A 26,699-nucleotide genomic window follows, 5' to 3' on the forward strand; every position below is an offset into this window, starting at 1 on the left:
CTATATTCCTTAACTGTGACATTAGTGCCTCCATTTGGAGAGTTGAGGTCAAAGAAGTTGTAATGTACAGACTGCAAATATCCCTTTTTGTAGCATGGAAGCCACATCTCCATATCAATTTTTTATCAATAATAACAATAAAAACAAACTCAAACATTTGTTAATTCTTTCTCTTCACTGCATTTTCCAACATCTCCCTTGTGTCTCCCTCTTTTAGCTTGTGAAAAAATTGTCTCTTATATTTCCAAACACGTTGTCATTAGACTCGAAACTACAATAATAATATTAATTAATAATCACAATACACATAAATCAACTTCCACAATGATGTGCACTTTGCAGTTATTGTCTATAGCACCTTCCATCTGAGGATCACAGAGTGCTTTAGAAACGACAGTGAGTTAAGCTTCACAACACCCTTTGGAGCTTGGGAAGTAGTTTTGCCATTTTACAAACTGGGAAACTGAGCAACAAAGAAGTAAAGTTTATACAGGAAGTCTGTGGCAGAGCCAAAACTACAACCCAGGTCATCTCCTGAGTCCCAGTCCTGTGCTTTAACCACAGAACAATCCTTCCCCTTTTATTTTATCTGCAACTTACTGCTGCTTATCTCATATCCAACCCAGGGATCTTATGGGAGAACATGTCCCTCAGCAGCATGCTTCTAATCCAGAAAATCATTGCATTTTCTTGTTTGTTTCACTGCTCAATAGATTTCAGCATACAACTAAGTAGCTGACTATATAAGATGAATCTCAAAGCTTATCACACCTAAAGAAGGTCACAAAAAGGAGAACAAAGCAAATGTGCATATAGAACAGTATGCATTCTCCAGCAAAGTGTTTCAAAGACAGAAGCACTTGGCCTGCGGTAAGACTGTTTCCATTCACAGCATGGATATATCTGACCAGAGGCTCCCTGTCTTAATCACAACTCTGTTAAATCTTAACGTTTTGGATTGCTGTGCCCTGCGTGTATATATAATAACTGTTTGCAGCTGTCAAACATGGATTAAAGTTCTTGGGATACTTGATCAAGCTTTGATGGTATCTCATTTGACCAGAACACATTCTTTAGGGGTAGATTTGTTTGTTGGTTTGTTTTCTCTGTCAATCAAAAAGGGGCATGTTCTGTAAAGTGCTTTGCAATCACTTAAGTGGGCTTTGGTTCAATGCATTTTTAAACTGTTCTCCCAGGGCTGTACTGGAAAATAACACTCCTGTCCTGGAGAACAACATTTTAGGAGTGAAACCTGGCTCCATTGAAGTCAACAGGAGTTTTGCCTTCAACTTCCATGGGGCCAGGATTTCACCTCATAGATCTACAGGTTGTGGCTATTTTGAATGAAAAAGAAGCGACCACGGCTTCCTTCCCTTTAATATTGAGAGGAGCCCAGGGAGACTGTAGTAGGTCCCAGCCAGCAATGTTCCATCTAAGTCTGATCAGAGAGTCCATTTCAGAACCCTGTGGGTCTCAATATAGGAAGCACTGATGTAGAGGTGCATGGGCGGGTAGGGAAGGAAACCAGACAAAAAGTAGGATCTCTTTGTTCTCTGAGATTTTTAAAGAAGAGAAGCTCCAGAAGTGTTACTTGCATTTTATTTAGCACTTCCAGTACACTAGTGATGAAAGCTAACATTATAGGGAGTGTGTGTTCCCATCAGAAAATGTCTTCAGCAGCTCATAAAACCCCAGCCATTTATCAGCACTGCGGGAGATCTTTATTACCTACTTACAGCATGTGCTTTTCTATGATGTAGTTATTGATTTAACAAGTAAACTTTGTGGCAAGCTTTTATCCAGGAATTAGCAGTGCAGACTGAAATAGAGCCTGTATTATTCTAATAGCGCTGAGATGTGAGGGTACTGCATATTCCAAAAGCCATATAATCATTTTCATCAGTATCCCATTAGGGCTGTCTTAGCTGCCACATCAAAATGGGGGCTGCAGGAACTTTAACAATTACGATGTCTCGCTAACCCTCAGGCAAGTTACAACTCTTTTGTTTTCCTTTCTGCAGGCTTGGACATCAGGCAGGCTCAGGTTATTGTGCTGTCATCGGGTACCAAATGTATAAACGGAGAATACATTAACGATCAAGGGCGTGTGGTCAACGACTGCCATGCAGAAATTCTGGCAAGGAGAGCATTTGTTCATTTCCTTTATTCTCAGCTGGAGCTACACCTAAGGTAAACTGAATTTTGTTGATGCCTGGGAAATATTATATGGTCTTCTGTGGAACAGATCTGTCCTCTAGATGCCTGACTATACATCATTGTTTATGAGTCTTTGGCTGATGAGTGGCCAATATACTCTACCAAGGAAAGCAGAGTTAGATAGTCTATTGTTTTGGGTTATGAGCTTTTTCATTCCAGCTGATTTTCCTTCAGCAGCTATTAGATATGAATCATAAAGTCAAGTTTTATGAAGTCTGATGATTTTCTGCAAATTCTTTAACCACAGGCCTAATAATAACCCTCGCTGGTCAGAGATTCTTATTACAGGCATTTTCCTTCCTTGCTGAAACTGAGTTACCTCAGGAAAGTTATTTACATCTCTCTCTCTCACACACACATGCACACACACACACACACACACACACACACTTGAACTACATTGATCATTAACACATTCATTGGCTTGCTAGAGAACCACTGCCTGTTAACAATATAGCAGACCTGCTATGAAAGAACTACCAGTAGATATTATTGCTCCTTCTTTATTTTGTTTAAAATGTCATAGCAGGCAAAGTTACTGGAAATGATTCTAATGTGGGTGCCTCTTTGTTGCTAGTGTCTTCAGCCTTGCCCTTGCAGTTGGTTTTTAGATTATTCATTTTTATAGTCATTAATTATCCATTCCTGTCTCTTAACAAGTTCCCCTTCTGCTGCCACAACAATACCAGCCTCAGCCTTGATGGGATCCTTGTCTATCTCTTCTATGCTGCCCTGGGTGCCTGGATCACCCTTTCTGAGCTGATCTGTAAGACCCTACTTTCTGCAGATCTCTGCTCTGGACAGACTCTTTTGCATTTTGGTAATCCCTAAAAGCCTCAATGTGGACTCATGGCCCCATTGTGCTAAGTGTTATCCACGGGTGTATCTAGCAAGATGCCTACAAGAAACTAACAAATAAGGAGCTGAAGCTGTGGGTGGGTAGCGTATATTTTTATCACAAAGATCCAAAGAAACAACAACAACAAAAACCCTCAGTTGTAAGTTGTACCCTCCATTTTTTGTCTTCACAGGGTATTATCCAAAGCCTATTAAAGTCAATGGAAAAACTCCCATTGACTTCATAGGTCTTTGGATTAGGCCCCAAAGACTAAAGCATTTCTGAGGGTATGTCTACACTACCCGCCGGATCGGCGAGCAGCGATCAATCCAGCGGGGGTTGATTTATTGTGTCTAGTCTAGATGCGATAAATCAACTCCCAAGCGCTCTCCCATCAACTCCTGTATTCCACCGCCACGAGAGCAGAGTCGACGGGGGAATGGCAGCAGTCGACTCAGCGCAGTGAAGACATATGCCATTTGCAGAGCTCAGCTCAAGAATGATTCCCTGCACCCCATCCATGGGCAGACTAGGGACAAGACAGATGATTCGCTGCTACATAAATGCTCCCATCCTTCCCTATGGAAAGGACACGTTAGTGCTTTGGTGGCTACCCTACAGTCTTCATCTCCCGTCTGTCCACCACCCAGCTCAGCTACTCAATTTTGTCTATGAGGGCTGGACTTCACCCCTGGTGAATTTATTTTATGAGTTTTTAACAGTACTCTGTTTTCTTAATAGTGGGACCTGATCCTTAGTAGAAGTAAATTGACATAACTCCATTGACTTCAATGAGACTTTAACACATGCTTAAGTGCTTTGCAGACTCAGATTTTTGTCTAATAGTCTATAGATGGGCTTCAAAAAAGCGGGAACAGGGATGCATGAAGAAGCAACAATAGGGATGGAAGAGGAATTGATAAGTGAACAAGGACACCATACTATCTTCTATATTTGATACAACTACAAAATTATAAAAATGATTTAAATTACAAATACATATTTTTAATTCCTCTTGTTTTTGACATTAGAAATGCCAGTTCCGTTTGTTGTCTTTTGTTGTTGTTGAGGTTTTTGATCATTAGAGGCCTGGAATGGGAGCTTTCTCATTTCTCAAGTGAAGAGATAGGCATGTTGAATTTTTCACGAACAGAAATTTTTTCTCAAAGTTTGTCAGAAGTTTGAATTAAATAGATGTTACAAAAATTCTTGGCTGCTCAGATTTATTTTATTTTATTTGTGACAGTCACAATCCCACCAAGACCAGACTTTTCCAATGTAAAAATAAAAAGCAACAAAAAAAACCTTTTTGGAGGCCTTCTTTATACATCATAAAGAATGAAGAAAGGCTACAAAAACTGTTTTATACCCGTGAACTGCATTGACTTCAGTGAAGTTACTTCTGATTTACACTAGTTTGTGAGAAGGAGAATCAGGCTCTATATTTTCATTCTTTACAGATCACCCTTAATAAAACTATTATCTGCCTGTTGAAAATATTGGTATGGCATAGTGACCTTGCTAGTAAAAAGGCTTTGCAGTTCCCCGGGAGATAAGCTGCATTGGGAGCTAATGCATTTTCAGCCAATCAGATTGCAGCCTCTATCCAAACTACACTTTAGCTTATACATGATGAAGCATGTAGTAATTTTCATCCAATCAAATGAAATTAGCTGCAATAAAACCAGCCACTTAGCCATAAATTTAACTCATACCTTGTTTTCATCCCAGTGGTCTCTTAACGGACTTGACTGCTTTTCTGTTAAGCTTGCTATTAAGGTACCTGTGGGAGACCATACACATTTATAGTGCTGTAATTGGTCTACAGACTTCCCTTACCTACATTTTACAAGCATTATTTGCCCAAAATAACTCCTATAATTTTTTCAGAGAGTAAGAACCTGATTCAGCAAAGTACTTAACCTGTGCTTAACCTTAAGCACATGCTTAAATCCCTTTGAAGTCAGCTTTAAGCACATGCTTAAGTGTCCTGCTGAATAAGGACAGGCTTAAGCACATGTTTAAAGTTAAGAACATTCTTTTGAATCAGGGCCTAAACAATGAAAATAGGAAGTGTGTGTCAAAATTCCCAACTTCTGCTATTTTGCTGTTACCAATTCTGCTCACCTGCAGGCCTTCCTTCACATCCCAGATACCATATATGAAAGAAAGAGAGTGCATAACAGTGAAATGCATAGGAATAGAGTCTACCTTTTAGCCACTACCTGCACTGGAACTGTTATACTGATAGCAGATCCTGAAGTCATGATGCTTGTGCCAATACAATGGACTTCATTCTTCACTGGGTAGTTATTTGTGCCTTTCTAATATTTTAAACCCTCTGTGCACTCACACTACACAGGTGTAAATGACTATGCCAGGGGCTAGGTAATAGGGAATCTGGCCCAATGTCTCTGGGAGAAGAAGTGCATTTGATAAGGTATAGTGTTCTCCCACTGTCCCATTCTTATGAGCATCACTTTTGGCTCTGGAATCCCCTAGTCCTAGCACACTGAGAGCACAAGGATAAACCTGTGCCTGGACCCAGCACAAGTATGCATGGTGCCCAGGGAATCCACCCCAGTCATTCTGCTCCCAGTTTTCATTAAAAAGAGAATCATAGTTGTTTCAGTATTAGAGATGCTCACCTACCATGCAGGGAAAGATCTGAGTTCAAGATCAATCCTAGAAATACGGCCTCATGGGCTGGTTAGGAGCCTGGAGATAATAATGCTTTCAGAATCCTGGCGCAAGACCCAGGCTGCACTGCCCTCCAGCTCTGCTGACTATTTTTAAAGCAGCTATATATCTCCCATTAGCCATAGACACTTTTTGATACTCAGGGAATGGAAGAGGAATAGGGTTAATCAGTGAAAAATAATAGAACAGGCTGGGTGATGATGAACTCACTTAATCCAGCCCAGTAAAGGACGATTCCAAAATACCTACTACTCTACCTAGCAACCTAGCAACTGTTTCTAAGTAGCACAAGCTTTCTTCCCCCCCCTCTTCCCCCCCCCCCTTGAGTTTTACATAATAATAGCAGGCATTAAGACTGCGCTGCTCTGCAGTCTCTCAGCTGATTTTGTAGTGAATTATTTAAAGGCAACAGTGATTTCTCTGAAGTCCAAGCAGCAGGCCTTATAGATATTTTATTATTTCAGAGGTTTCTATCAGGGCAATAATGTAATTAGTGTGGTTGGGAAATTCCATCAAAGCAGGAAGAAAAATGAGAGAGCTGCATGTGGCGGTCTCTCCTCAGGAAACCTTGTGGTTCACTTTTCCTACAGGCAGGGTAATGTGCCTGTAAATTTCACCTGACAGAAAACGCATCATAGCCTCAAAAACTGACAAAACAACCAAACCATGGAAGAGTGACAGCCAAACAGCTCTAATGGCGCACAGAGAGCACTGGGAAAAAACAAGCAGGCCCAGCAAGGAACAATCCTGTTCCCATCTTGGAAAAAAAGGCATCCCAGTTACACCAAGCGTAGGCAGAGCATCAGAACTACCCTGCACAAAAGGATTGACCACATTTCAGATTAGATGGGCAGAAATCCTGTTCCATGTTGGAGAATCTTCCACATACAGACCCGGTTCTGGTCTCAGGGTATGCATACATACTACCCATTGACTTCACTGGGTGTATTTGAGGGCAGAGGTGTGATCACAGTGTGAGAAGCTTGTCATTTCTCAGCTACCCTAATCACATTATCACCCTAAAAATTATAATCCTCATCACTATACGGTGTGTGATCCAACTGTCTGTCAAAAAAATCATCACTGCCTTCAGACAATCCAAAGGGAAATCACCTGGGATGCTGCACAGGAAAAGAGCCATAAAACCTGCTCATTTTAAACCACATTAGTGAGAGGAACTTGCCTTCCCTGGCAACCTTTGCTAGGGTGACAGGCAGAGCCGGCTTTAGCAGGTGCAGGGCCCCACACCGGGACGCGAATTGTCTCGCGCCCCCCCCCACCCTAACACCGCCCCGACTCCGCCCCCTCCCTGCCCCATTGGATCCCTCCCCAAATCCCTGCACTGGCCCCGCCCCCAACCCACTCCCTCCCTGTCCCCATTGGATCCCTCCCCAAATCCCTGCCCTGGCCCCGCCCCCAGCCCCACCCCCTCACTGCCCCATTGGATCCCTCCCCAAATCCCCGCCCTGGCCCCGCCTCTTCCCCAAGCACGCCACATTCTTCCTCCATCAGCTGTATGGTGGCGCAAGCACTGGAGGGAGGAGGGAGAAGCAGGACACGGCTTTTTTTTTTTTTTCACTCTGCTGGCAGCCCCGGACATTGCAGGGCCCTCTTAGGCGCGGGGCCCCATTCCGGGGAATTGGCCGAATCGGCTTAAAGCCAGCCCTGGTGATAGGTAGGCTAAGTGTAATGTGTCCCCTTCTAGCTGCAGAGCCACTTAGAAGATAAGAGCTTACTACTGCTACTACCTAACTGAATTAGTTTTGTTAGCAAGACAAAGTAGGTGAGGTGATATCTTTTATTGGAAAACTTCTGTTGCTGGAAGATATAAGTTTTCGAGCTACACAGAGCTCTTAGGTAGGTCTGGGAAAGGAAGCAGAGTGTCTGAAGTGCTCTGTAGCTCAAAAAGCTTGTACCTTCCATCACCAGAAATTTGTCCAATAAAAGATATCACCTCACCTACTTTGTCCCTCTCATACCCTGGGACCAACACAGCTACAACAGCACTTCAAACAAGAATTAGTATTTTAGCTCAAGTAGTAGAGGTCTGTGGTTTTGGTGCAGAGGGCCCAGGTTCTTTCTTCATTACTCCAGGTAACTTGTGATTTCCAAAGATTTCAAAACAGATAAGAGAGCCACTGTCAGTCAAGAATCAGAGGTCAGTTACAGAGGGGGTTCCTTTAGCATTCACACTTGGCTATGGATGAATAGGGAAGAAAACAGAAGACCGTTTTTGGATGTCTGAAATCTGTTATTTTCTTTTCAGGATTTCTGCTCATAAATTCAGGGCACTGCTGTATGACCTCAATTCTGCAAAGCATTTAAGCATGTGCTTAAGTCACCTTGACTTTCAGTGGGATCTGAGCACATGCTTAGGGGTGTGATGAATAGGGATAATTTGTTAAACCTAAGGGAGCTGTTCTCCTTTGATATGTGCACATAAGTCCCATCAGTAACAGTGAGATTTATGTACTATATTTGCACGTCCAGATACCCTCTATCATTAGAATAAATTCCAACTAAGCAAGCCAAGAAACACATCGACAGTTCCAGGACCTTTTGAGCACCTCATTTACTTAGAGCAGCTAATTATTTTTCCACCATTGACACTAGCCAAAATATGATGAAAGGTGCTAATAAAACAAACAAACAAAAACCCCAAAGGAAACAAAGAGAAACAAAGCCACCACTGAGAGAGCAGAAATGTTTCTGATTTGGAATGTAACAAATGACCCGGAACTTCTTTTGTGATCATAGCAAACGGCGAGAGGACTGGGAGCGATCAGTCTTCGTGCGATTAAAAGAGGGAGGCTACAGGCTGAAAGAAAACATTCTGTTCCATCTGTATGTGAGCACTTCACCCTGCGGAGATGCACGCCTCAACTCCCCCTACGAAATCACAACTGACTGTAAGAGCCATTACTCCCCCAACCCTACCCCTCCCCTTTTTTTTAAGACAGATCTTTGTTCCTTTGTTTGTGGATAACATATTTCACTAGAAAGCACAGATGATAGGGGTGTGAGTCTGTCTGGATCTCTGTATGTATGTGTTGGGATGGAAACTGTATGGATGGAAATGAAAGCTGGTTGAGGCGTCATGAGACTTCCGTGCCTGCCTGCAGCTCAGTGGCTGTGCTGGAAGAAAATCCCACAGGCCCTAGTAAATAAACATCTTTCATGTAAAGATCTGGGAGATCATCCCAGCTGTTGTCCTCTGATGGAGCAGAGCATCACCAGCAACTGTGACTGGGTTTGGCCGTTTCCTTCTCAGGGTTTAGATTGTACAATCATAATAGTTCCCCGTGATTATCAAAAATCATCTGTCATCCAGTGATCCCAAAGCACTTTGCAAACAGCTTGCTGTTGTTATTATTAATTGTATTATTATTATTATAATTACCTAGTTCTTATATGATGATTTTCTTCCAGAGATCTCAAAAGCACAGTAGTTTCTAGAGGCCCCAACTGAGACCAGCATCCCATTGTGCTAAATGCTGCACATATACATAGTGACAAACAGTCCCTGCCTGAAAGAGCTTATGGAACAGACAAGACAGAAATGAATGGAAGGGGAAACAGGAACACAAAAAGGTGATGTGACCTGCCTTGGGTCACACGACACCCTTGTTCAAAGTATCTTGATCTCCATGTTGCAGGCAAAAAAACTGAGGCACAGAGAGGAGAGACTTGATCAACCTCACACAGCCAGTCAGTGGTATAGCTGGAGAGTGGTGCTTCTCCCAAACCCCACTTTACAAACATATGTATTCATTTTTAAATATTATTTTCCTGGGAATGGAAAGTTTCACATCTGTAATGATGTGTGGAACATCAAGCCTACCGAGCTGAAATAAAACAAACAAACATTCCTATTGGTAGTAATATTGGTCCTACTTTGTAGAAGGTGGAAAGATGTCCTGGACTAGGACTCAGAAGACCTGAGTTCTATTCTTGGTTCTGCTCTGGCCTGCTGGGGACCTTAGGCAAGATACTTCAACTCCCTGTATCTCAGCTTCCTCATCTGTAAAATGGGGATAATGATCCTGGCCTCCTTTGTACAGCACTTTCAGACCTACTGATGAAAAGTGCTATACAAGGGCTATGTATTAATTTATTATTTATTTCTATATTCTGTTGTGTCATGAAAATATAAAGAAGAGAAAGAAAATGTCAAAAAGTCAAACAAAAAAACTAATTTCAAGTCTCTGGTAATGAGGCGCATGGTAACTAAAGTCAGGAGGAATAATATTTGCTTAGAAAATAGATATTTAAGAATAGAAAGTGCCTATGATTTCAAAAGTGACCATTGATTTTGGTGCCTCACATTTTTGCTGCTCAACATGAGCCCCTTAAATAGACCTTATTTTCAGAAAGCGTCTTCTGAAAATCAGGCCTCTTAAAGCTGCCTCAAATTGGGCACCCAAGAATTTAGGCACAAAAATGACTAGTCGATTTTTAAAATGTAGGTTGTTCTCAAGAATTACCAAAAGAATTTGAAGGTCTGAATTCTGCCCTCCGATGTCTGAGAATGTTGGGATTCCCCTGACTTCTGTCAAAATGAGGCATGACGATCTAAGGACAGGATTTGGCTTTGAGTCTAATTTGTCCATCGTAGCATTGCTTTGCTTGCAGAGCTAAGTCAAATTTGGGGTAACATATTCAGATTCAGGCAAATTTTGACCTCTTCATCTTTGCAGAAGCATTTGCAAATTCCACTATACAATTTTGCATTGGTGCATCCATTAATGCAGCTCAAACAAACCCCCCAACAAATGGGCAGTTGAAGTTTGGATAAAAGCACAATAATAAAATTGTACAATGTTACCCATAATGACATTCTCCATTTATGACCTCTTTTTCTATTGATTTGTCTCCATTGTTTCCACTTGAAGACATGCAGGCAGTGTTGGAATTCTGGGGGATCTGCTAGTAATTCAAGAAGAAACACCTCCTCCCATCCTCACATGAGAGGAGGATTGTTTGACAGCTGAATTCCAACACTGATTATAGAAATGCTGCCAAATTCAGGCTTGGAAGTGCAAGTCCATTTGGTGCATAGATCACTTCAATAAACACATTTCTTCAACAGCTGATAAAAACTCTTTCTTTTCAACAATTGTGCTTCCAAGAAGCTTCACTTTACAAAAATTGGGGTATTGATAATATAATATTTGGCACTTGGATGGTGCCCTTTAAAAAAAACTCAAAAACAACTATTAGTTTGGCAAGATTATTGCACCCATTATTTTCCAGGTAGGAAAACTGAGACACAAAGAGGTTCACAGAGTGGTTCAGTAGCAGAGTTAAAAATAGAACCAAGTCCTGATTTCCAGTCCACTGCTCGAAGCACTAGATCACTTACCTCTCTTCCCTGTTCTAAAAGCTTCTGACATCACAGAAGAGATGTAATTGCTCAAAGATTGCCAAAAGCTGTCCTTACGTTAGACAAGCATTTCCTTTTAGCTCACACTATCCTAAAGACATCTGGGAAGACAAGCATTTTATAGTGTTTATCATTTAGATCCCTCTGTTTTTTTACTAAAGAAATAGCCTAATTTAACCAGTAATGACAAGAAAACCAAGATGAATTTTGTTTCTTTTTTATACAACAAAGAGCTAGCACAAGCCCTCAAACACCAGTGATTATTCTCTAAAGATACATTAATGTTTAAAAACGGTGTCTCGCCATGCGCTTTATGGTTTGAGTAGGAATATGATAAGCCTTTATCAATATGTGGAGTGCGTGAAATCCATTCCTCAGATCTCCTAAAAATTTCCTGCATTATCCACCGTGACTTCCACAGCACCCTCAAATCCCCTTCTTATGTGCCTTGTTATGGTAAGAGAAAAGATAAGTTTGCATGTACTCAACCATATTCTTAAAATGGATGGCACTAGGTAAGAATTAAAGACAGATGTAAAAGTTTGACGCTGGGGCTATGTCTATACTACCACTTATGTCTGCAAAATTCATGTCGCTCAGGGGTGTGAATATTCCATCCCCTGCTCAACATAAGTTACATCAGCATAATTGGTAGTGTGCACAGTACTACTACCACCAACATAACTAGTGCCGCCCATTGAAGGTGGATTAATTATGTCAACGGGACAGCTCTCTCCCGTTGGCATAAGCTCTCTAGTGGAGACATAGCCCAGGTGTTTGTAACTAATGGCTGTAATGCAGGCTGTAGCTGAAGGAGGAAAGATCAAGCGAATCCCTCTTGAGCATGACTGAAATGAGACAATGAGTGATCAGAGCAGAAGAGAGTAAATCTGTAGAATGGCATCAGTATTTTTCCTAGATCAGGGTTGAATTGTTCTGATTGTTGATGTATCTTCTACCAAGAAGGGACAATCACTTACTTGTAATTCTGAAGATATAACTCCATCAGGATTCTGACTCCTGATTCTTTAGCATGAGACCAGCAGAACTCTCTCAGCTCTTACAGAACTTTGATCCTTTGAGGACAGCAGTGGTAGGATAAAGTGCAGGCCATTCTCCCCTCAGCCACCATGTTCCACCGCCTGCCATGTGTGTTAATACTGGCTCCCAGACATTCCTGTCAGTTCTGGAGGTGAAGCTCCCAAATGATAAACCAGTGTAATCATGGCCAAAAAATGAGCCTCAACAAAAATAAGATACAAGGTGTAAATGCTGATTCGCTGTACATAAAGATAAACCCCAAAGTCTGAGGGTGAATGATAATCCTGTCAGGATAATATCTTCAGAGAAGCAGTTAATTTAGTCACCAGTTACAGATAAAGTAAGTAACTTTCCTTTCCCTCAAGATACCACAATCTGCCAGTATTGACACTTGAGGAGAGTAAGCAGCTCTGGAGAGAACAAATGAAAAGGCAGGTAAAGCTGCTATAAGCAGCAATACCAAGGGCTATAGAAAAAGAGACTAGGAGGGTAATAAAAGTTAACCTATCTGTCACAGTGCCTGGTATGTGGCTCACAACTGAGGGGCCAATCTCTGGTCAGACTGTCAGAAAACAGGGCAGACACCCAAACTGGTGGTATATTCTATAATTAGATTTCACCAAGCCAGTAACAAATGTGCGCCGCTGGAATACTGTCTCACCATGGAGCCACAGGCAATCCCCTTAGGCACTACAGATGATTTACCACTAAGACAAGCTGGACTTAATGATGAAAGGTTATTAACAACAATATTCATCACACATTAGGTTCATCCAGCCCCAAAGGGCCAATCACGTACCCCAGGTTAAGGTGTACTTCAGCTCTCACCAAAGACAACGCTGACAGCTAATTTCTTTAGTAAATTAAAGATTTATTAGGTAAGAAAAGGAAATGAGAGTCATTGAGAGATTCAAGCAGATAAAATACATTACAGGTGAATTAGAGTTTGTAGTCCAAATGATGCAGAGATGTAATGTCTGCTAGTTTTCCATAAGTTCCTCAGGGTTTCCCAAAATGGCTTTTGGGGACCTCTGTCTTGCATCTGGAACCCCCCTGTCAGCTTTCAGATGGGTCAGAGATATGGAATCGCTCCCAGTGTGCCTTTTTATAGCTGAAAACAATTTAGCAAACGTTTTTGTCACCACCTGGGCATCGCTTTGTTGACTAAAAGTAGACAAAGTCTATGGATCTTCCACTGTTCTTCATATAATGACCCATGCTTAGAAATCAACAACCTTCTCATACAAAGTTTTAAGGCTTCAGTTCCGGTCGATGGGCCATTTAGAGATAATGTAAGCATAATGTGATAGCCAGGAACAATTCTTCATTAGATTTTATACATCAAGTAACTTCACATCTAAACATGTAAATACAGGCCTTTTGACCTAATGTTAATTAAGTAGAGTTGTATAAAAGTAATTACAGAGTTACAGGACATAAAAAAGGATATAGCAACAACAGGTTAATTGAGTTACACTAATATACGTTCAACAGGATGTAGGTAGATGAAGACAAATACAATTAACATCTATTCTAATAAGTGAAGTGCCTAGATATACAATAGGACATTTTAACATTCCTTTGAAATTCACCCACCAGTGAAGTGGTACACTTAACACTTCTCTGAAATCTTGACCTGAGCTGGCCAGCTGCCAGCACCACACTACATTTAAATAAAGGACTGGGGTGATCTGGGTATTTAAAGACCAGTCATACTTCAGGGCCAGATAAATTTGCTGAAACAATTTTAAAAATATTATAAAAATCTGTTATGAAAAACATGTTTTAATAGGAACAAACCAGCATGTCTTCCGTCAAGAAAAATCTTGGTGTGTACACAAAATGGTGATCAATAGCCTAATCCAAAGCCAATGGCAGTCAAAGGAGAGATGACCATTGACTTCAGTGGTGTGTGACGGGGCGGGTGGGGACTGGCCCCAAAGGAGAATTAGTTGACTTAATTTATTTGGACTTTCCAAAAGCCTTTGACACAGTCCATCACCAGATATTACTTCTGATCAGATTACTACATGACTACTTAGTAATAAAGAATTGTCATGAATTAGAAATTGGTTAAAAGAGAAAACAAAGCATAAGTAGTCAATTTTCAACATGACAAATGGTTAGCAGCAGTTGGTGCCCTTAGGTTCCATATTGGAACTGGTGTTGTTTACAATATTTGTCAGTGATCCAAAAAAGAGGAGTGTCTATTTTTGTGTCTGTCAGTGACATAATTTGCAAGTGACACAAAATTATTTAGGTTAGTCAGGACTAGAGAAGACTAGGAGGGACTCCAGAAAGCCCCAACAAAGTTGATGGCACATGAAATTCAGTGTTGACTAATTAATGATAACCACCCAGGAAAAGTCCTGGATAGCATTGTGGACCATTCAATGAAATCCAAATTCTGCACAACATACGTATGCTACACATCCCCATGGTGGACTCAGAATTTGCAATAGGAAAGGTTTTGACATTGTGAAAAGCCAGTGGGGCAATCTGACGGTAAATGACCAGGTATACTGTCTAGCTAAGTACCCAAACACAAACAGTTTGAAACAAGTACTTCATATTTTGGATACCAGGCTCCAACCTTCATATCACTCAGCTATAAAGAAGAGATGACTAGGTCTATAGGGAAAACTGATCCAATACAGATAGGCACAAAGCATCTCTCTGTCAAAAGGACACATATGGGTTGATAGAAAGCAGTGCAGTGCAGCTTGCAGTAGCTAACGCTTCCCATATAATGTACCCTTGCTGTGTGATTGTAAAGTTGCTTATTTATGTAACCTATTTATATGGCCCTTGATTATCATTGTATCAGAGCGCCCCACTGCCTTTAATGTGTTTATCTCGTGACACCCCTGTGAGGTAGGTGGCCCCACTGACTGTTTGGCAGGCTTCCTGCTTATGATGTACTTTAAAAAAATTGCTGTTGGTTTTTGAATCTTTGGCTAGTTGCTTTTCAATTCTTTTTTGGTCTGCCTAATTATACTTTTACGCCTGGCTTGCCAGAGTTTATGCTCCTTTCTATTGTCCTCAGTAGAATTTAACTTTCAGTTGTTTAAAGGATGCCTTTTTGCCTCTAATTGCTTCTTTTACTTTGTTGTTAAGCCACAGTGGCACTTTTTTTGGTTCTCTTACTATGTTTTTTATTATTATTATTATTATTATTTGGGGATATACATTTAATTTGAGCCTCTGTTGTGGTGTTTTTTAAAAGTTGCATGCAGGCACTTCACTTTTGTGACTGTACCTTTTAATTTCTATTCAACTAGCTTCCTCTTTGGGCCTACAAGAGCAGGCACTTGAATGTAGGTCTCCAAATCCTATGCTTGTGCCCTAACCAGTGGGCAATCTTTCCAACCTCCTCCAACTACTTTTTCACACACTCTCATGTTGACCCTTCTACATACACAGAGGACCTTGTGACCACCTCTCCTTTTCCAGTGCCCCCTCTCACTTTGTTTTAGTTGTGCCTATTGTACAGACAGCTGCTATCATCCCTGGACCTAGTGACCGTGCTTAGGGGCAGTATCCCAGCACTATTTTTTTGCAACATACTCCACTGGTTTATACAGAATACAGTGCATACATTACACCTTTCACCACCTGGGAAACTATAGAATAATCAGGTCATTGATGTGTCTTGCAGCTTCTTTGATTTGTTAATTGTTTTCATGAGCCTCCTTTGAAGTAAAAGGAATCACTCAAAAAAAAACCCCTGAGTCAGTGAATCCTTAACTTCCCAAACTCTCTACCTCTGGCAAGTTTTTGCCTCAACGGCCATCTTTCTTCCAAAGTGTGCACTCTCTCTCTCCAGGGATTGACACAGATAGATAGAATCAGAATCTGCCCGAGGGCTGCCTCCACTCTCCTCCCCTGGGCTGCTTTGCTATCTCTTGCTAACATGCCTTGTGCCATTGACTCCTTGATAGCCCAGCTCGTGTTTTATCCCCACTCCCTTTAGGTCTGAAACACACCATTGCATGTGCTCCATAGGGTCTTCCTCCTGCTTGTCTATTAACCTACAGCTGTGCTGGAACTCTGATGCACACACATTCAATAGAGCTCCCATCTGAACTGGAGCCACATGCAACCATATGAGCTGGGTCATTGAATTTGTGGGTAATTTAGAGGTGTGATGTGAATTGGATTTTTCAATTGGAATGGGGAAAGGGAAGAGAAGAGCACATGGAAAGATACAATTCACATGGAACCTTGAATTCATGTACTCCACAGATGGAGTTGTGATTTTAACAACTCAAGGCTCCAGCTACTGATCTTTTTACCCCATCTTCAATGAAAATGCAAGCTCCGAGCTCTGTTTCCTCCTGTTGACTGAGCTGTTCTGCAGGAGGCAGCCTGATCAAACCAGCCCTGCTAGAGTTAGTAGAACTAAGCCAAACTTTTCTGGGTTCAGGTTTGGTCACCTGAGGAACAGACATTGCATCACAGTATGATCCTCAGATCAGGAACCCAACCTCAGCACAAAAGCAGCAGAAAAGGGCCAGCCTTACCAGGAGGCCATATAAGCCAATCCATCTTCCAGTGAACTGGACTCAAAAGGCAGTGATCTCCATGACCCATCACTTCTCCATGTAGATGTTCACCTACTCTCCAGGGAAAAGTTCCCCAAACACCATCTCTTCTAAGCTGACATCAAAATGCAAATATCATCAGCTCACGATGCTAGGTGAGCCACAACCTGTGTCCAAACTTTTTGGAGTTTGGTCAGTGTTTTCAGAAATGCAAGAGAAAAATTGTCAGCCTCTCCTCTACTGATCACAGCTGCCGTTTGAATGGTCTGCTCCGGAATAGGCACCTTTCACGTTTGTAGTGCTATTTTCTGCTAGCCAATGTTTATTTCTTTGAGAGGTGAGGAGGAAAAGGTTCCCATTTCAAGACAGAACATCTAAATAGCAGCTCACCTCTCTGATTACGGATTAGGTACTGTTCAGTGGTAAAAAAAAAAAAAAGAGAGGTTCTTTGTGGATTACCCTCAGGGCAATCAATGTATACATGGGACACGGTCATTTTAGGTGGGGCACTAGTTAGTCTGAGCTATACACCTGCTCAATAGTGACGGGCACTGCTTACTTCTCCGTGATTTGCTGTGATCGCTGGGCTGTTCAGTTAACTGGTGCTGCTGCTTTGGAGCCCCCCTCACTTCAAGTGTAGGTAACTTGAGTTAACTCTGCAGTGAAGATGTAGCCAGCATAGTGTTCCCTGTAGTTAGCTCTCCCTGTAAATTGTGCCGGCAGCAGCTGGCAGCAGAAATGACTTTAGTTTCTGGCTCAGAACAGCTGACATGGCAGCATTGCAGAGCGTGGCAGCAAGTTACCAGCTCTGTACAGGCCTGCCTTCGGTCCTATCATAGCATAGCAGCTCTGTACACAGCAGAGACTCTTCAGGCAAGTCCCAGTCCTAACAGAATTCTTTGGGCCTACCAGAGGAAAAGTAAGAACCGGGAAGCAATACTGTAAAATACCTGCTGGCTTTATTATTGGCATTATCGTAACCAAGGTAGCTCTGAAAGAGGTAGACTGCTGTCATTGCATGTTGTGAGCTGGCAAAGAGTCATAAGCAGACAGACCTAATGGTCAGAGCCAGAGTCTGCAGGAGCAGGATGGATCTCAGTTGCTCAAGGAACTCCCTGTTCCTGTGCTCGGTATATATAGAAGGACCCCCAGCTGTGACAGGGTCCCCCGGATGCAACTTGGACTGTGGGCTTTCCGAACCTACCAACCTGGGTTGCCTCTCACACTGTGATGCTGATGTCAAGCTACAAACCTCTGACAGGCACTGCATTTACACAGACATCCACAGGGAGGGACTCATCCAACTGAGTTATACCAATGATTTCTCAAAAAGAACAGGAGTACTTGTGGCACCTTAGAAACTAACAAATTTATTAGAGCATAAGCTTTCGTGGGCTACAGCCCACTTCTTCGGATGCATAGAATGGAACATATAGTGAGGAGATATATATACACATAGAGAGAACATGAAAAGGTGGGAATTGTCCTACCAACTCTAAGAGGCTAATTACTCTGAAACCAATGATTTCTCAATCACCCATGAATCATCAATAGAGAGGCTCCAGCCAGTTTGTCCCAGCGCCCCAGCCTTGCACCCCAGAACTGGACCATCTTGCACTGATCAGAAGCATGGCCAGGGTAAGCTCATTACCTAGTTCACCACTCCGTCAAAAGGGCAGTGGACGTGCAACAACCGTTTTTAACATGAGCTGATATTTCCCAGCACTGTTTTAGGTAAAATATAAAACAGATTTATGAGCTACAGAAAGATAGATTTTAAGTGATTCTAAGTGGTAGGCATAAAGGTCAGAGATAGTTACATTAAGGAAATGAAAAGTAAACAGGCATTCTAAATCTTAAACTTGTAGTATAAGCAAGAGTTGAATAAAATAGTATCTCACCCTGACAGGTGGTACAAGCAGGTTATTCAATACGTCAGCTGGGACTACCTTCCTGCCTGGGACCATTGTTCCTCAGTTCAAAGTCTTTCCCCAGTTCAGACATTCTTCCAGGTGTTGAGATGGGGCATAGGCGCTGACTCCATGGGTGCTCTGGGGCTGCAGCACCCATGGGGAAAAAATGGTGGTGCTGAGCACCTACCGGCAGCCCTCCTCTCTCCTCCTCACCCCAGCACCTCCCGCCCGCTGCCAGGCCCCACAAATCAATGCCTCCCATCCCTTCCCATGCCTCCCGCCCACTGCAATCAGCTGTTTCATGATGTGCAGGAGGCTGGGAGGGAGGGGGGAGAAGCTAGGATGTGGAGCACTTAGGGGAGGGGGTGGAACTGGGCTGGAAGAGGCAGGGCAGGGGTGGAGCAGGGGCAGGAAGAGGCAGGGTGGGCTGGGGCCTTGGGGGAAGGGGTGGAGTGGGGGCGGGGCCTGGGGCAGAGCCAGGGGTCAACCATGCCCCAGCAATTTGCAAAGTCGTCACCTGTGAGATGGGGGTTGGGGGGAGAGGCCAAGCCACTTCCCCTCTTTTATACTTTCTTCCAGCTTGCAGGAAAGATCTTTGCTGTGATTTAGGGATCAGGCAGTTCCTATTGGTCAAGCAGTCTCCATTGTCTACCTGTCTTCTCTAAAGAGTCTCTGGGATAGTGGATTCTTTTCTTGATGGGTGTTGATGAGCCATTAACGCTGTCTGGTTATTGATGGATACTCCTTTGTTGTATCTGAAAGGCTGGTTGTGGGTGTTCCCAACCTCACAACATATTTCAGTAACACATATAGCAATGCCTCATAACTTCACAATGATAGTACATACAATCCAACAGGAAATTAACGTTCAACAGATCAAGACTTTTAAAATGATACCTCACAAGGTATACTTTGTACAGAACATACCATAATCATCTCACCATGGTGAATATAGAGGTTCCAGGGTGTGACTTTGAGGTACAGAGTGTCAAACCAGCACTCTGCCAGTCAGGGTCCAGGACTGGTATCCTCTGTCAGGGTTCAGCTTCTGCCTAACAACTGTTAGTAGGTCTCTGGGTGACAGGTTAGAGTTTACTTGCCCCTAAGAGTTCTGTGGGACCAGGGTTTAAGACCTGTGTTTCCTGACAAAAGGAGCTAATGGGTATAAAGCATTCAGTATCAGATAGCCAGTTTAGGCAACTGTTATTATATTACCTCATCTTTGCTTAGCTCAGTCACTGTAGCTAGTATTTTACTTTTTATTGGCTTGTGACTTTCTTGGCTACTGTTTAGTTTGCGGGTTTTTTGTCAATATTATAAATAATATTGTTAAGTAAGATTTCTTTTAGGAGAGAGAGTGTCTGTGTGTGTATGGAGGAGGATAGGGAAGGTAGGGGATTCTGCCAACTATCCTGAGAACTCTGGGTAGCCCCAAACTTTAGTTAAAGACAGTAAACTAGCATTCTGTGGACATGCACAACCGATATAATTAAAGTGGCTTATGATCATCCACATAACTTAAGTCGACTTAAGTCTGTAATGTAGACATGGCCTAGGATTTGGCCAGAGCCTTGAAAAGCTTTCATGTAAAGCAAAATCTATTTGTTTGGGTCCAGGCAAATGGATTCCACAGCTATAATCAGAGCCTAATTTTAATAGAATGCTTGAATCACCAAGGGGAATTGCACTGTATTTATTGATTCTGTTTTGTTTCTAGGTATTGCTGGTTTGTAAAACATTACATTCAGAAGCAATGTTCAGATGCAATATAATGGCTACATTAATCAGAAAAAGGCCACGGCTGAGGAGTCTGCAGAATAGTGGGAGGAATTTTCACACAGACAAGCTATTTGTCCAAGTATTTGGCTGGCCCTGAAACAGTTGTTTGTGAACTCATCTGGGGCTTCCTGCAGAGTGGATCAACAATATGCAAAACAGCTCATGATAAAGAATGCTCAGTCCCATCCCCTCAGGACTTGGGAATACTACTAGAGTCACAAAAGTGGAATGCAGGCCCTTTGCTATCTCCACAAAGGGATTTAGGTGCCTATCTCACCCCATGCATTGTGTAGGGAGCCTGGGAGCCTAACACAGGGCTGTGGATTCCACTAGCCGGCAGGGAGCCTAAACATTAGTTGTTGCAATGCTGAGCTGAAGTCCCCTTTATAGAGCTAGCTCCTCATGGGCAAAAGGTCCCTTGACAAACATTATTCTTTTTGCTTCGATTCTAATGCATCTAGTCTGCACCCTGGCATCGGGGTGTCTGCTACTGTCTAACCCAGGACATCCTGAACTCAAAAATCCCTTTCTATTTCAATCTTTAAAAAAATATATATGGGGGTTAGTTTCTTCTTTCAGGATTTGCCAGTCACTTGCCCCAGGGAATAAGCAGTAAGAGGGTTGTTGTCAATCATCCAGGACAACGCATTTCGTCCAGTTTAGAAAGACATTTCTAGCACACTGGTTAAAACCCAGTGTAGTCTTAATGATGGGATCACACAAATAGCCATAGATGAAAAAAGGAAGTCCTAGGCCTGAGTCGTGGCAGCCACAATGGGAGTCACAGCTAAAGCTCAGCAGCTGAGGCCAGATGCAGATTGGTGCCTGGTGGGATTTTCAAAAGTGCCTAGGCGCACCTAAGGGAGACCTAAGTCCTATAAAAAAAAGACAGACCTGATCTGACTGTTAATGCTTTCGAGTGGGAGTAAGAAACTGATGGGGTCTAACCCCAGTTCTGATATTGACTCCCTCTGTAGTCTTGAGCAAATCACTTAGGCTCTGGTTACCTCAGTTTCCACATCTGTAAAATGGTGATGAAAGTTGCCTACCTCACAGATCAATAAAAAAGGGAAGAAGGAGGATCCAGGGAACTACAGGCCAGTCAGCCTCACCTCAGTCCCTGGAAAAATCATGGAGCAGGTCCTCAAGGAATCAATTCTGAAGCACTTAGAGGAGAAGAAAGTGATCAGGAACAGTCAGCATGGATTCACCAAGGGCAAGTCATGCCTGACTAACCTAATTGCCTTCTTGGCGAGATAACTGGTTCTGTGGATGAGGGGAAAGCAGTGGACGCGTCATTCCTTGACTTTAGCAAAGCTTTTGATACGGTCTCCCACAGTATTCTTGCCAGCAAGTTAAAGAAGTATGGGCTGGATGAATGGACAATAAGGTGGATAGAAAGCTGGCTAAATCATCGGGCTCAACGGGTAGTGATCAATGGCTTCATGTCTAGTTGGCAGCCCGTATCAAGCGGAGTGCCCCAAGGGTCAGTCCTGGGGCCAGTTTTGTTCAATATCTTCATTAATGATCTGGAGGATGACGTGGACTGCACCCTCAGCAAGTTTGCAGATGACACTAAACTGGGTAGATACGCTGGAGGGTAGGGATAGGATACAGAGGGACGTAGGCAAATTAGAGGATTGGGCCAAAAGAAATTTGATGAGGTTAACAAGGATAAGTGCAGAGTCCTGCACTTAGGACGGAAGAATTCCATGCACTGCTACAGACTAGGGACTGAATGGCTAGGCAGCAATTCTGCAGAAAAGGACCTAGGGGTTACAGTGGACGAGAAGCTGGATATGAATCAACAGTGTGCCCTTGTTGCCAAGAAAGCTAGCGGCATTTTGGGCTGTATAAGTAAGGGCATTGCCAGCAGATCGAGGGACGTGATCATTCCCCTCTATTCGACATTGGTGAGGCCTCATCTGGACTACTATGTCCAGTTTTGGGCCCCACACTACAAGAAGGATGTGGAAAAATTGGAAAGAGTCCAGTGGAGGGCAACAAAAATGATTAGGGGGCTGGAGCACATGACTTATGAGGAGAGGCTGAGGGAACTGGGATTGTTTAGTCTGCAGAAGAGAAGAATGAGGGGGGATTTGATAGCTGCTTTCAACTACCTGAAAGGGGTTCCAAAGAGGATGGATCTAGACTGTTCTCAGTGGTACCAGATGACAGAATAAGGAGTAATGGTCTCAAGTTGCAGTGGGGGAGGTTTAGGTTGGATATTAGGAAAAACTTTTTCACTAGGAGGGTGGTGAAGCACTGGAATGGGTTACCTAGGGAGGAGGTGGAATCTCCATCCTTAGAGGTTTTTAAGGTCAGGCTTGACAAAGTCCTGGCTGGGCTGATTTAGTTGGGGATTGGTCCTGCTTTGAGCAGGGGGTTGGACTAGGTGACCTCCTGAGGTCCCTTCCAACCCTGATATTCTATGCTTAATGCTTACAATAGAACTTTGAAGATGAAAAACACTAGAGCTATGTATTATTATTAATAATAATAATTAATAGATTTTAAGGCCAAAGGGGACCATTGTGATGAGCTAGTCTGATCTTCAGCATAACACAGAACTTCACTCCTAGAGGCCATAGAACTTCACCCAGTGATTCCTTCATTGAGCCCCATAATGTATAGTTGAACTGGAATATCTTATGGGAGAAAGCCTTGGCCATGAAACCTGTAGACTCCAGGAATGCCACATCACATAAGACTAGAGTTGGCTGTAAAACAGGAAAATTATTTTGTGAAAAAAAATCATTTTCTGTTTCTCATGAGATTTTGCAGAATATTTTTATTAATATGTTTACCAAACTTGCTATAGAAAGCTTTCAGATATTGAAAAAATCATGTTTTCTTGGTTAAAAACTAGGGTTTTGGTAAATGAAAAATGTCTCTCATGATTTTAGTAAAAATACTGATGAAAAATAGTGTGGAAATTTTCACACAAAATTTCCATAATGTTGACAGTTTTATCAGTAAAGTTTCATTTGTTTATAAAAAGGTGTGTCTTAGATGGAAAAAAATTTTAGACAGCATCCTGATCCTGTGGCAGGGCCGGCTCCAGGCACCAGCTTAACAAGCAGGTGCTTGGGGCGACCCAGGGAGAGGGGCGGCACCTGCGGCAATTCGGGGGCGGCAGGTCCCTCACTCCCTCTAGGAGCGAAGGACCTGCTGCTGAACTGCCGCCGATCGCAGCTTTTTTTTTTTTTTTTTTTGCTTGGGGCGGCAGAAATGCTGGAGCCGGCCCTGTCCTGTGGTACTGGGATTAGGAGTCTAGTGGGCCTCTAGCTCCTGTTGACTTTTGCCTTGTTGGCATCACAAAATCCCCCCATTCTGGGTGTGCTCCGCCTGTGCCAAAGCTGTAAAAGGATTAGCTGATCATCGGTGGCGACCATCTAATGTGTCTTTGTGACTAGCAACTAATCTCACAAAGAGTTCGCTCCTTCTGAGGCACAAATACTAAATGGCAGCTAGAATTTTGATGGGTCTCCACACTTTGCCCCACGGGGGCTGCTGCGCTTTCAAAGCGATGGTGCGGCACATCTAATTTTAGATGAGAAGAGCAATTAGTAATTAAAAATAATAATCTTGAAGCATTCAAGTTGCACTCTCCTTGATTGGTATCTCCAAGCCACATGCACGGAATCTTAATTCCTCTGACAAATCTTGTGATTTCTTCTTAGATGTGCTAATACAATTCTCATCCAGAGCCAGGCTGGGTTCTCAGCACGGAAAATAATAATTGTAGGTGAGACGAACCCTACCCTGACCACAATAATTTTCATTCCTCTGAGTCCTCAGAAATAATTTACAAGCACAATAGCCAACTGTTTGTGGCTTTGATGGCAATAATTTGTTTTAAGGGATCATTAAGTAGTAGCATGTATTTACCAGCTAAGAGGCACCTGAGGGAAAGTATGTGACATGACACACATTTCTTAGGATAGATATTCCCACTATATTACGTTTGGTCTCATAAGGTTAAAGCCCCATGTGAGACAGCCGCTTGTTTAGAAGTTGTTCCAAAGACACAAAAGGCCCCAATAGTTAGTATAAAGTGCTCTGTCTTTATCAGTTAGCTTCACTGTAACATAACTCCAGCTAGGATGAGCATTTCACACATGTTTCTATGCTTTTAGTAATGTAAGGAAGAGAAAAGACATTGGAACAGAAGAGAGGTCCCACCCTTCTAATAGTTATGTGTGAAGGCATTGTTTGATGTAACTAAATTAAGACCTTTCAACAGACCACTAATAGCCATTCCTGGCTATTAGTCCTAAACATCGCTTACAGACCACACATGTCAAGATAAGACAAAAAACACAGTTAAGTAGCAACCCATTTAAAACAGATGAGGAGAAATAACGCAGCAGTTTCCTTTTCTAAACTTTTGGATTTTTATTCATGCTGATCCTCTCCCGTGAACCTTTCCCATCACTGTTTTTCTACATATGTGGTAGATTGAATGCCATTTGTCCAGGATTCACAGATAAGCAAACTCCCAGGAACTTCAATGGAACCAGGATTTCACACCTGAAACCAGGAGCAGTGGAAGCTCCCTAAAAGTGGGGGGCCACCGGTGCCCAAACCGTGGCCCTGCTCCCCATGCCTTGCCACCCTGAGGTCCCCCCTTACCTCCCACCCCTGCACCACCTCTTCCCCTGAGGCCCTGCTCCTACCACCTCTTCCCACCCCAAGACCCTCACTGCTTGTTCCTCTTTGCCCCCTCCTCACTGTCGCTCACCCTTACAGTGATGGGACCATGGCCCCCGCTTCCCCTCTTGTTCCAATGCCCCTGCCTGAAACTACTGATAGATTACAGATTATGGAAGAATTCAAGAATGCTCTCTTTAAAATTAGTGCAGAGCGAGAGAAAGATAAAATACCTCAGGTAACAGCCTGAATAAAGTCAAGGGATGCCTAATTATCAACCAAAAACAGGATTTCAGCCAAGAAAGACAGAGAGGTGGGAAGAGGGTAAAGGGTTTTATCTTTAGCTGATCAAGTCATGGGCCTCTTTTTCCTAGTAAATATTGGACTGATTTTGGGGATGAGCCCCAAGAATCTCCATGACCTGTAATAACGTTGTGATAAAGCTCTCGGCCTACATTTCAGACGTGACTAATAATATTGGGTGCCACAATTCCTGGGTGCCCAACTTGAGACATCAAAAAGGGGCCTGATTTTCAGGAAATGCTGAGCACCCACCATCTGCAAATCAGGGCCCTTAATAGTCTCTCAAGTGGGCAGCCAAAAATTGGGACACCCAAAATCACTCTTTGGTTTTGAAACTGTAGGCCTTTTTCCTCCTTATGTGCCTGTCTCTAAAGCAACGCATGACCAAGAACACTGACCATGTCTGACATTCTAGCCAATGAAGAGCCAGAGGTATTCATCCATAGCAATCAGTATGTGTTATGACCCCCACCCCAACCCCAATACAAGTGCACAGAATACTATTGTACATGTATATAATAATACCTATATTCAGCATTATCTTTAACCTGAAGAGTTCAAAGCAGGGGGGAGGGGGGGATAGCTCAGTGGTTTGAGCATTGGCCTGCTAAACCCAGGGTTGTGAGTTCAATCCTTGAGGGGGCCACTTAGGGATCTGGGGCAAAATCAGTACTTGGTCCTGCTAGTGAAGGCAGGGGGCTGGACTCAATGACCTTTCAAGGTCCCTTCCAGTTCTAGGAGATAGGCATATCTCCATTAATTTATTTCTTTAATTTATTTAATTTTCAAACATGAATTAGTGTTAATTAGAGATGAAATTACTACCATACACAAAAAGTCATATTCTGCCATCCTTACATTGAAATCCTGAGCTCTAGTTGCATAGAAAAGTGCTACCCAAAATGAGAAGAGGTGGCAGAACTTGTATGCATTTCTAATTACTATTGAACTATGAAGTGGTTCATATGCTAGTACTCCTTTTTCCATCTCTTTGTTCCTAACAGCCTTTATGAAGTTTTATAAACCATATTGATGAATTGAGAGTCCAGCGTCCAAAAATGCAAGATAGGCTTTTTCCCCCACCCTTCTGGAGGAAAGAACAGCCTCCACTGAAGCACGGAAATAGAAAATGCACCTCGGAGGCAGCCACATGTGAATTTCAGACAGAGCCTTACTTGTGTGATTCTGTTTAATCACCATCCATTTCCTTTGTACACTTCAGCTATATATAAACATGGATATTTTGTTTTGTATACAACTCATTTTTTCACATGCCCCTGGAAAACAGCACCGGAGCAAGGAGTGCACACCAAATCAAATGGATGTTA

At 42.7% G+C, this 26,699-nt stretch overlaps 1 protein-coding gene across 2 annotated transcripts in view; it reads left to right on the top strand.

Annotated features, from left to right (window-relative positions):
- The window catches only part of ADARB2 (adenosine deaminase RNA specific B2 (inactive)), a 421,368-nt gene that overhangs the window by 354,618 nt on the left and 40,051 nt on the right, over nt 1-26,699 (top strand). For both annotated transcript variants that reach the window (XM_054016714.1, XM_054016715.1), the window contains 2 exons: nt 2,022-2,190; nt 8,513-8,664. In XM_054016714.1, coding sequence (XP_053872689.1) covers nt 2,022-2,190; nt 8,513-8,664 — 321 coding nt within the window. The remainder of the gene's footprint in view (nt 1-2,021; nt 2,191-8,512; nt 8,665-26,699) is intronic.

This window comes from Malaclemys terrapin, chromosome 2 (genome assembly GCF_027887155.1).
Source record: "Malaclemys terrapin pileata isolate rMalTer1 chromosome 2, rMalTer1.hap1, whole genome shotgun sequence".
NCBI classification, from domain to species: Eukaryota; Metazoa; Chordata; order Testudines; family Emydidae; genus Malaclemys; species Malaclemys terrapin.